The 12,696-nt window shown below is 35.9% G+C and overlaps 1 protein-coding gene across 1 annotated transcript in view; it reads left to right on the top strand.

Moving 5' to 3' along the window:
• The window catches only part of PLPPR5 (phospholipid phosphatase related 5), a 171,673-nt gene that overhangs the window by 80,482 nt on the left and 78,495 nt on the right, over positions 1-12,696 (top strand). Inside the window, exons 2-3 of the mRNA XM_042780303.1 lie at positions 3,296-3,428; positions 7,850-8,100. Coding sequence (XP_042636237.1) covers positions 3,296-3,428; positions 7,850-8,100 — 384 coding nt within the window. The remainder of the gene's footprint in view (positions 1-3,295; positions 3,429-7,849; positions 8,101-12,696) is intronic.

Here is a 12,696-nt window from a genome sequence, read left to right as displayed (position 1 = left end):
GGCTCAGGGGTCCAGGATTATCTTCTGTGTCTGTGTTAATTGGTTTCCCTTTTCTTTGTTGAAGAGGGTCTGTGCAGTCTTTCTGCCTAGTCCGCCATCTTGCTGGAACTCCAGAATTGTTTTCTTTTGATTACTGGAACTTATATGAGAGCAGTAAACATTGAGAGTTTTGACTCAGGAAGTTGGAGCAGATGGAAAGTTATGAGAGAATATGTTTTAAATGAAGAGTTCCATAGATGTCATTGTGTGTTTAAGAGAGAAAGGGAACTAAAGCATGTCAAGTAAATATACCCAGTGACACAAAGAAGACAGTAGAGCCTAGGCACATACATTTGATGAGATGAAGCTCAAATAGGTAAATACAACATGACATTCAGAGAATGTGATGGAAAGTGTTAGTGTAGGCCAGCAACTAGCATAAAGAAAGTCCAACAAGATACAATAGATGGAAGACTGGAATAGATATCTGGTCACAGCAGACCTCTTTTTCGAGAACTATCCCTTCCACTCACAGAGGTGATTTTCACAGATCCTGACACTGCCTTCTTAACCTTGTTATTTGGACCAGGGAGACATCTATCCCAAGATAAACCTCCTGGGAATTGGAATTGGGCTCCAGTAAGTCTAGTGATTTGAACTGTGTCCTTGAACTGAGTTAATATTTACTTAGGACTCAAGGTTCCTGGAGATTAGAGCAACCATGTATACTAGGAAGCATAGAGAACTAATTTGCAGAGAGATGAGAATGAGTGAGACGAGAATGAGTCAGGCATTTACACAGGAGCCAAATGAGACAGTGTGACTCTAGAGAAAGAATGAGAATGAGAATGAGAGAGTTGTTACTTGTACTACTTACAAGTAGTAGTACCACTTGTACTACTTACTACTTTCTATTTCTAGACCTAGTTCTCAACTTCCTGACCTTGGATTCTGAGATGACTCATCAATCCCAGAACAAATACTCTATTTTGCTTACTCCAATTTGAGTGGGCTTCCTTTAGTAGCACCATAAGATACTGACCAAGACACTGTATTGACAGATAAGTTCAGGATGCAAACAGGAATTTAGAAACAATAAATGTGCTGAGATACGGTAAGCAAGAGATCAGCTTTAGGTGAACTACAGTCCAAGCCCTGGGAAGAGTGGCTTGAATAAGATGGTACTTAGTCTGGTAGGGACCTGGTAACTATAACAGTTGTTAAGTCAGAGTCTAAGCATGAATCTATAATATACGGTCAGATTATAGAACTAGGCTTTCAGATAAAACCTTCATCACTATAAATAAGCACAGAGTCAGATTAGGACCTTTTGATCTATTGAAATAATAGTTCATAAATTCCCATTAAAGATGGGATTAATTTATGAATTCAACAAGAATCATTGGGTATCTACTACATTCTAGGAAGCTTAGTGTGTTAATAGAGTCAGGGCTCAATGTGCTATTTAAGGTGAGTCTAGCCTGGGAGTGAAGACCCAATTGCCATTGTTATGGAGAAGAAAGTTTGAGAGGGCAGGAATCAAGTGAGGAACTAGTTCATACTGTGTAATGGATGATAAGAGTGTTAGAATTTGGAGTATTCTGAAGCCAAATAGACTTAAAGAAGAAAAAACTGAAAACAGAATGCCTCTTGGGGTTAATTTCTCTTTAGGGACCGAATAGAGTTGGTAAGAAGTAAAAGAGTTTTTCTGGAAGAGAGTTAAGAAGGTGCTAAACACACTACTTGACAAATTTTAGTATTTTCCAGGGCACTGGTGACAGCTGACTTAACAGTGAAAAATACCTCTTGAGCCTCCTTAGGCTGGATGAATTGATTGAACACATATCTGACCTACTTTTCTAAAGGCAAAGTTGTAGTTTCAAAAGGATTTGGAAGGTTGGAAGCTGTAGCCTTCTCTGATTCCAGTCATACCAGATTGGCAAGATGTTTAATATAGTTTGGCTAAACATTTTCTGGTTTAACCTTGATGCCTGACCTGCTTGGAGGAAGACATATAGTAAGAAAGGAGGAAAGAGAGGTAGAAAGAAGGATGAATATTAAGAGATGGCTCATAATCTGTTGCTCACATTAGAGTAAAAGTAGGTCACATACCTACTTTCTGGTGAACTCCTTCTCAACCTTCTTCTTGTTATTTTGAATATCTTGTAATCATAGATACTGCTTTTCAGAGAGACTCCAAAACATTTCCCTGGAAATCAGGGAGTCCCTGTATAGCATGTTAATTAGCTTTGACAAGATGTATCAAAAATAAAATAATGACAATTAGGAGACATACTATTGGCTCTGCTTTTGAAGAGAAATCTTGTATCTATTGCTGTTGTTTATGGTATTAAATGAAGTTGAAGGATCTGAGGTTGAGTCAGAAATGTCTGCTTGAGTTCTAACTGGCTTGATGGGGAGCAAGTTATTTAACATCATATCCTTCATCTGTGAAATGGAATAATAATATTTTGCTGGGTCATTTTGATAAGAAACACCAAAATCACTTCAACTGGTATATATACCAATGGAAGATAGTTAGGTCCTTTAATAAGTCAGCAAAGTAAAGAATATGTACCACCTCCTAGGTCTTTTCCTTACTATCTCTGTGGCCTTGAAGAATGCAGCTTTGGTTTCTTCACTTGTAAAACATGTATGATAATAATCCCTGTTTCATAACTTTTTATGAAGATAAAGTGTCATATATATTAAAGTATAAAGAATGTGTTAATGATTGCAATTTTAATAATGGCTCAGAATGGAATAATGAGATATTGGTAAAAGATAATCTCAAAACCAAACTCTTGTGAATTGAATTTTTTCTTATTATAAAAGTAATAATATATATGTATATATTATTGATCTATGTATATTAATTATTAGATTATTATGTCTATGCTAGTTCCTTCTAAAAATATTCACATAGAGAATCTGTTTTGATTTCTGTGGCAGAGTCAAATTGCAACAAGACACAATTGCTTCAAAAATAAAACATGAAATTCAATTACATACTAAAAATGAAGCAAACAGCTTTTTGTAGATCTCATTTTTCCATGAAAACTTTTAGAAAAGCAAAATTGTGGTCGTTTATCTTATTCATAATTTATAAATAGTCTTTTGAATTGGCAGAAACATGGGTTACATACATGGGAACAAGGTTATAAAAAACGACCTGATCAAATTAAGTATAACTTAACTATATTGAGGTAGTTACCATTCAAAGAAGATCATTGCTTTGCACTTTTTAAAAATAAAAATATTCTACATTTGTCCAGGTTAAATTCTAATGTTTTTTAATCTTATGTTTTCTTGGAAGATAATAGTTGGAGAAACTGCTGTGTTTTGCCTACAACTAGCCACAAGAGATTTTGAAAACCAGGAAAAAACTATTTTAACTGGAGACTGTTGCTATATAAACCCACTGGTGCGTCGAACTGTCCGATTTCTTGGTATGTGTTCATTAAATTATTTTTATTATCATTGAAAAATCTTTCCATGTAAGCTAACATTTACAATGACCAATATTTTAAGTGTATGAAAATATTAGATTTCCTTCCTTTGAAATGTTTCAATTTTGTTTAAAAAATAAGCATTACATACTACCTCCTTTTTGATATTGTAAGACTCACATAGTCATGTCATTTCCACATTATTTTAAGGAAAAAAGAATACCACATTTGGGTGTAAAATTCTTTAAAAAACCTGAAAATTATCATAATTAAAAGAAGTTGCTGTGTTCATGAAATTTCAGAAGCACTGCTTTGGGGAAGATGATGTTCTAGGTAGGACATTGAACATCATGAAGGACAAGAAAAATAGAAAATAGGCAAATAGAAGAAATTCTGTGTTTGCTAAAAACCATATATAGTTTTTTAACTAAACCATATTTAGTTTCATGCACTACCTGCAAGTTGTATTTATGTAGAAAAAAATTGACTTTATTAGAGAACGAGAGTTACTGATATTTTAACTTTCAGTTTCATATTATAGCACTAATAAATATTGAACATTGCTGAAGTATTGAAAATCATCTTAATTCAATAGAAACTTGCCAGAGGCAGTTTTGTAAAATGAACACAGTAAAATTTAACATAAATTTGTGTTTCTTGAATTTATCAGATATACATAAGTGTGTTTGCACATTTTAAATAACATTTGAGATGAATCCTCATCAGTATCTAAGAAAGACATTAAGAATATTGTGATCCTTCAATATATTTCTCATATTGATATAATCAAGATGAAGACTTTGAAGATATTATGCATAGGTCACATAATCTATGTATAAACCCATTAAAGACTAACTAAATGTCATCATATCTTTAGATCTCTTTGAAGCCTAAAAGGTTTTCTTATCCAGTGATAAGACCATCAAGGTATATATCTCTAAAGCCCTCATCTATCTTGTTTGAAAGAATAACTTTATGTGATACCTTAAAAAGTTTTTTTTCTACGTACCTCAAGGCTGTGCCCTTGACTGCACTAGCCCGTTGGTCTTGAGCCTGTTCCAACTCATAGCAACCCTATAAGACAGAGTAGAACTACCCTGCAAGGTTTTCATGGCTGTAACCTTTATGCTGAAGTAGAGTGCCCCATCTTTCTCCCACAGAGTAGCTGGTGGGTCCATACTGCCAACCTTTCACTTAGCCGCTGAACACCAGGGCTCCTTCTCTTTGCATTAGAGTAATTTGATTATAAAATAACCATTAAACAGTAATAAACTTGTTGTTGTTGTTGTAATGTGCTGTCAAGTCGGATCCAAGCCATAGTGACCCCTCCTTGGGCTTCTGAGGCAGTATCACTACAGAAGTAGATTGCCCAACCTTCCTTCTGAGGAGTGGCTGGTGGGTTTGAACCGCTAGCCTTCTGGTTAGCAGTCAAGTGCCTTAGGCACTATGCTATCAGAGCTCCCAATAATAAACTAAGAACTAATAATATATATATATTTTTTTACAAAGTCATCTAAAGAGAAGCATGAAGCTACTTAAAGCATGCTTTGTTTTGTGCCATATATTCTTTAGAAAAATTATGTGTGCAAAGGCCCAAAAATAATAAAATATTATTAGTTCTTAGTTTAAAATATTATTATAATAATAAACTAAGAACTAATAATATTTTATTAAATTGAGCTTTCCTAAATTCTGTTAAATTATGTTGTGTCTCTTTAAAATATTTTTGGGCTTTTGCACACATATTTCTTCTAAAGAATATATGGCACAAAACAAAACATGCTTTAAGTAACTGCATGCTTCCCTTTAGGTGACTTTGTAAAAAACTTCACAAGTGATTGTTCTTATACCATTTTTTATCATGACTTGTGTGTTTCTACTTATAATAAAATGGGAGCTTGTAAGCAAAGCATTACTCAGAGCATCACTCTTCATAGGGACTTTATTCTTGAGGTCAGCAAAGTGGATACACTCATGGGATCTCACTTTAATTTATTATCTTTGTAGTCAACTAAAATATTGGCCTTGAGCCTGATGCACTGACATTTTAATTCTAAAATACATTTGGGAACTTTATGAGTATCAAGAGACATTTGAAAATCTATATCAGATATTTCACTCTATTTTAAACAGGAAGACCTATTACACTAGATAAAAAGAATGACTTAGTTAAAGAAAGTAAGTACATCTTAGCCTAGATTTCAAGGAAGTACAAAGGAGGAAGACTTGTCTTTAGGTTTCCGTGTTTGACCATGTTATTCTGAAAAGAGAGGTTGCGTATATTAACATTTTAATGAGCTCAGTTCTTTTATATTTTATCGACTCTCCCAAATATCTGCTTTTGATAACATTTACTTGCATGACTCATGGAATGCTGGTAAAGATGTAAAGAAAAGGTTTTTTATTGTTTCCTTTTAGAATTTTTAGATAAAGATAGAATTAATGCCTCTGTTTCATGGCTATTTTGGATAGATAGAGACTTTTGTTATGTGCAGATTTGTGTGCATGAACCCTTAAAAATCTTACATAATATTCTGAAAATTAAAAGATAGCCATACAAAACTCAATGAAAAAGACCAGTTCAATGGTCCTATAGAAACTGGTGGAACTCCCAAGACTATGGCCCTTAGACACACCCTTCAAGCCTAGAACTGAACTCACCCCTGTGTCTCAACAGTAAGGAGGTACTTAGAACAGTCAAACATATGAGATCAAAAGGTCAGCATTTGCCTAGAGATAAAGCTTAGAAGGCAGGAAGGAATAGGAAAGAAGGAGGAATGGAAACAGTAATTACAGAGAAGTGGAAAGAGTGCTGTTACGTTGTGGGACTGGAATCATATTGCTCTGTGAACTTTCACCCAAATCACAATAAAATGTTATAAATAAATACATAAATAAATAAAAGATGGCCATGTATCTAATACTGAAAAATTATTTGCTCCTTCACAACTTTCTTGGTGATTTCCTGTATGACAGTCAATAAAGTAAAAAAAAAACAAAAACCTCATTATTATATCATACTATGTAACATATTTTATATAATTTATATATAATATTTTATATAATTTTCATATATTATATATATTTATATTTCATACAATTTGTATATGCAAATTGTATATATTATATAATATTTATATATTAGTTATTGTTATGTGCTGTGGAGTCGGACCTGACTCATAGTGACCCCTCCTTGGGTTTCCAAGGCAGTATCACTATGGAAGTAGATTGCCCAACCTTCCTTCTGAGGAGTGGCTGGTGGATTTGAACTGCCAGCCTTCTGGTTAGCAGTCAAGTGCCTTAGGCACTATGCTACCAGAGCTCCTAATATTTATATAGAATTATATAATATTTTAATGAATTCAGGAAGTATCATTTTGGTTTAGTTTTAAAGTGTCCTACTGGGTTTTATTTCACAAAATTATGAGAATAGATTTCTGTATGTTGGTACCAAATCCTTGAAGTTTGTGTCTGTTACTTTAATTGAAAATGAGACCAAAAACTATATTTTGCCTACCTAAGTAGGAAAACAATTTTGACCATAATGGCCAATGACATATTAAAAATTTAGAAAATTCTCTTGATATTTGAGAACTGGCAAGTTCTTTACAAAGCAGTAAAAAAAAAAAAAAGTTCTTAATTTTATGCCTTAAGGTAACCAAACCAAATACATTTAATACTGTAAAATGATTGAAATGTTACCATTTTGATTGGCTTATTGTTTTCAAAATTGCTCTAAATTTGATAAATTATTTTGAAGATGGCCAATCCTTAAAAAAAATAAAATAAAATAAAATAAGATGTGACTAAATTACTAGCTATTGTGTAACTTTTAACAATGTATTTCTGAAGGCAGTGTAGGGATTGATCTGGAACTTTCTGCTTCCCTTCAGATTTTCCACAGTATTTAGCTGGAAACTGATGGCATTGGGTTTTACTGCTGATGAGTACCTCCAGCAGAGTTCATATCAGTCTGAATGGGTTTAACAGGCACAAATCAAAGGGAGACATCTGGTTTGCTTTATGTTAGTTACGTAAAAATATTTTCAAAAATAAAGGAAAAAAATGAAGACTGGCATTAGTAAAAAGTTATAGACCATAACTTCTCAAGGGTAACAGGTTTTCTTGCTACAAATCACATTTCCCAAACACAGTCTTAGCATATATTATATTCTCTTTTATATTATGAACCTGCCATTTATGAAAATGTAGCCAGTGGTAGACAGCTCAATATGTTAAATTATTTAACACTCCCACCACTCCAGAAAGCTAAGGAAGGAACTGGGGAAAATAGAAGCAACCCCATGTATGCATGTATGTATGTAGGGATCAGTTTATCATTTCTACTATATTTCCATGTTTGTTGTAAATTGAAATACAAAAAAGTAGACTTATTTTTTTATGTTTGCTTTCTTCCTCAGGAATTTATACATTTGGACTATTTGCTACAGATATCTTTGTAAATGCTGGACAAGTAGTTACAGGAAATCTGGCTCCACATTTTCTTGCCCTGTGTAAGCCCAACTATACAGCGCTTGGATGCCAGCAGTATACACAGTTCATCAGTGGTGAAGAAGCTTGTACTGGCAACCCAGATCTCATCATGAGAGCAAGGAAAACATTTCCATCCAAAGAAGCAGCTCTCAGCATCTATGCAGCTATGTATCTGGCAGTAAGTAAGGATTATAAATTAGACTTGGTCTATATTTTTATTTCTTCAAATGTAGAAATGATTTTTCCCCATAATGACAGCCACTTATAGTACATTAACAGCTTCCTGTAGGCCATTTAATTTATTTTTAATAATAACTGTTCCTGTTGTAAATAAAATTAAGTCCATTGACTCTCATGAGATTATGTGTGGGTAGTTGGTTGTTTTAGAAAATATAGCCATTAGCATTTCTATTTGAGACTGTGTTTGTCCTTATATTGAAGAGGATTAAATGAGAACAAATTTGTCCTGTAGCATTACCCCATGAACTTGGACTAGCACAATTAAGAGAATTATCCAGGCCTCTTAGTGACCTACTCAAGTGCTAATATTCCCTGGTGGGGGTGAGGAAGGGATGATCTTTATCTAGAAGACTCTTTTGTTGTTGGTAACTACATCATTATAAACTCTCAGCCATTCAATGGATTCTGCTCATGAGGCCCACATGCCTTGTGGAGTAGTACTGCACTGCATGGGGTTTGCAAGGCTGTGCCTTATCAGAAACGGATCACCAGGTCTTTCTTTGAAGGCACCTCTGGGTAGGTTTAACCTGCCAACCTTTTGTTTATTAGTTGAGGGCTTAACTGTTTGTACCACACACAGACTATTAAGCATATTAGGGAAAATATTATTTATAAATATAATTTAATTCCATTCTCAAAAACCAAACCAAACTCACTGCCATCAAGTGGGACCAACTCATAGCAACCCCTCCTTGTGTTTCTGAGGCAGCATCACTACGGAAGTAGATTGCCCAACCTTCCTTTCGAGGAGTGGCTGGTGGGTTTGAACCACCAGCCTTCAGGTTAACAGGCAAAAGCCTTAGGCATTATGCTACCAGAGCTCCTTCCATTCTCATGTAACTATCCAAAATTGTGTTCACAATTATATTTCTCCCATATTCTTGAGTATTTGCCATAATTTAGTGGCAAGCACCAGACCTCAAGTGCAGCTATCATCAGACTTTATGGTGTGGGTCTTAGCTGACACAATACTGGTATGAGGAATAGAAACACAGACTTGGCAGGCAGCTCTTGACCCCAACATTTGTTATCAGACTTTTCTTCCAGTCTCAGGATCCTGCTCTGCAGCTATGGAGTTGGATTCCAAAAATATGCTCTGCAGGCTTTTCTATAAACTCCAGTAACAAGCTCAGAGGCTTTAAAGGTTCTCCTTTTCAATGGTGCCAATAGTTATTTTGTTTTTATTTCAGCTCATGGCAAGAGATTTGCAAAAACTCAGGGTCAACTTGAAACCAAATTTGATCATTTCTAATACTTGGAAAAATTTCAGGATTATTTTTGCTGTCAAGGAATTACTTGATAATGGAAATGTTTCCAACGCAATATACCAGGTTGTCACTAATAAAGGCAAAGAAAAAAATGGAGCAATGTCCTGTGACATATCTACTTGAGATTGGAAATAAAAATTACTAAAAAAGGATAGTTTAAGAGAGGAAATATACCATTTTATATAATATTTACAATGGCAGAATGATTTTAGAGGGCAAAAGAGTATGCACTTTAACATTTGAAAAATTTTTAAGCTTGCTGTTGTTGTTAGGTCTTGTTGAGTTGTCTCTAACTCATAGCAACCCTATGTACAGCAGAACAAAACATTGCCTGGTCCTGTGCCAACTCCACAAATATTCCTACACCTTAGCACACTGTTGTAGCCACCATGTCAATCCATCTCATTGAGGGCTTTCTCCTCTTTCACTGACCCTCCACATTCCCAAGCATGACATCCTTCTCCAGGGAATGGTCACTTCTTACAACATGACCAAAATATGTGAGATGAAGTCTGTCCATTCTCACTTCCAAGGAGTATTCTGGCTGCACTCCTTCCAGAACAGATTTTTTAGTTCTTTTAGCAACTCATGGTACCTTCAACATTCTTTGCCAGCACCACAACTCAAAAGCATCAACTCTTCTTAGGTCTTCTTTATTCATTGTCCAGCTCTCACATGGATATGAGATGATTGAAAATAACGTGGCTTGTATCAGGCGCACCTTAGTCCTCAAGGAGATATCTTTGCTCTTCAGAACTTTAAAGAGGTATTTTGCAGCTGATTGGCTCAGTGCAATACATTGTCTGATATCTTGACTGCTGCTTCTATTAGTGTTGATTGTAGAACCAAGTAATATGAAGTCTTTGACAACTTTAAACTTTTCTCCATCTATTGTGATACTGCCGATTGGTCCAGTAGTGAGGATTTTTGTTTTCTTCATGTTGAGGTGTAATCCATACTGCAGCCTATAGTCTTCAATCTTCATCAGTAAGTGCTTCAAGTCATCCTCACTTTAAGCAAGCAAAGTTGTGTCATCAGTGTATCCCACCCAAGTTGTTAATGATTCTCCCTCCAATCCTCATGCCACATTCTTCTTCATGTAGTCCAGCTTCTCAGATTATTTGCTCAGCATACAGATTGAGTAAGTATGGTGAAAGGATACAACCCTGACACACTCCCTTGATGATTTTAAACCATGCAGTGTCCTCTTGTTCTGTTCAAACGGCCTGGTCTATGTACAGGTTCCTGATAAGTACAATGAAGAATTCTGGAATTCTCATTCTTCTCAATATTACCCATAATTTGTTATGATCCACACAACCGAATGCTTTTGCATAGTCAATTAAACATAATTAGTGTGCTACATTAAAGAACAATGAAGGATATGCAAATCATCTCACAACATGGATGAGCCTGGAGGATATTATGTTGAGTGAAATAAGTCAATTGCAGAAGGACAAATACTGTATGATCCCATGACTGTAAAAAGACAAAGAAGGGTTTTCTTGAGAAAGGGAACTCACTTTGTGGATTATCGGGGGCAGGGAGGGAAGGGGAAGGATTAATTTCATGCTAGTTGGGGGCCACACGCTGATGTGGGTAAGGGAAGGAATGTTATAGAAAGAGTCTGTGACCACCATGATAGCATTAGGAAAAAGGAGGACACCAAATTGTTCACATAATATGTGGACGACAGATGCTAATGCCAACCAGTATATCCACAATACTGCATTACCATTAACACCAAACACCAGGCTAGAGATAAGTGCATAAACATCTGAGAATATCAGATGGGGGTCAGTGAACAGGAATATACTCTAGACCAAGGATAGATTAAGCTAAAGCTAATCTTGCACAGGAGCTCTGGTAGCATAGTGCCTAAGGCACTTGACTGCTAACCAGAAGGCTGGCGGTTCAAACCCACTAGCCACTCCTTGGAAGGAAGATGGGGCAATCTACTTCCATAGTGATACTGCCTTGGAAACCCAAGGAGGGGTCGCTATGAGTCAGGTCTGACCCGATGGCACATAACAACAACAACAACAATCTTGCACAGATACTAGTGATATAAAATATCCACAATCCTTACAGAAACAACAGAAGACAGACATAGAATAATCCCTCACAGACAACCAGACACTGTGGGAGAGAGATCCAACAGATCAACTCAGGACCATAGTATTGGGGTACTCTAGACTCAATTGGCACAACAAAATACATAAAAGTCTTGTTCCTCATCCTACATTGGTGAGTAGTGACTGGCATCTTAAAAGCTTTCAAGTGGTCATCTAAGATACAGTTAACAGTGTCCTATCATCAGAAGTGATGAATACAAAAAAATCAATGGCATTTGGAAGCAATCAGCCCTAGGACACCATGGTCCTCAAGACCAGAAGAACTAGGTGGTGCCCGACTACCCATGCCAACCACTTAGGAAAGGATCAAATCTGGAGATCCTGGATAGAGTGGAAAGAAAAACATGGAACAAAATCTAAAAACTTAATAATGGCCAGAATTACTGGTTATATGGGCTCTGGTGAGACTCCCAATACTATCGTTCTGGGACACATTCTGGGCCTAGAATTAAACTCACTCCCTGGGGCTGGTTCTCAGTCCAGTAGCAAACAAGATATACACACAGACCACTCAACCCAGGGTGATGCACCCCACATACTCTATGGAAATGCATCCCTTGGAGCAATCAACCATGGGACACCAGAGGGGCAACATTCACATGGAGGAAATGCAGGACACACAGGAATGCATAACTATGAGGAGTACGGGGTGAGAGTTACTGGACAGGGAGGGGAGGAGACTGGGGGTTAGGGTTTGGGATGGTAAATGGGAAGTGAAACTAAATGTACACATAATGTTGAATGTAAAACTAACTCTTAAATAAAATTTAAAAAAATGGAAAAAAAAAAAAAAAAAAAGCAGACCACCAGTCCTTTGAGGTATCTCTGGGTGGTTTTGAACCACCAACTTTTCGACTAGTAGTTGAGCACTTAACCATATGCATCACCCAGAGATAAATATTTTAAGCAATATATGGAGAGAGAGAAAAACAAAACAAAACAAAAAATGTAAGAAAGCATCTTTCTGCTATTCTTTTCATTCAGTCAAGATTTGTCTGACATCAGCTATGATACCCCTCATTCCTCATCCTCCTCTGAATCCAGCTTGCATTTCTGGAAGTTCTCTGTCAATATACCGCTGCAACCATTTTTGAATTATCTTCAATAAGATCTTACTTGCATGTGATATTA

The sequence above is a fragment of the Orycteropus afer genome, unplaced genomic scaffold (genome assembly GCF_000298275.1).
Source record: "Orycteropus afer afer isolate SDZICR_OR568_19922 unplaced genomic scaffold, OryAfe1.0 scaffold00033, whole genome shotgun sequence".
In the NCBI taxonomy this organism is placed as follows: domain Eukaryota; kingdom Metazoa; phylum Chordata; class Mammalia; order Tubulidentata; family Orycteropodidae; genus Orycteropus; species Orycteropus afer.
The sequence above is the reverse complement of the archived record's forward strand: the minus strand, read 5'-3'. Positions and strand labels throughout refer to the sequence as shown.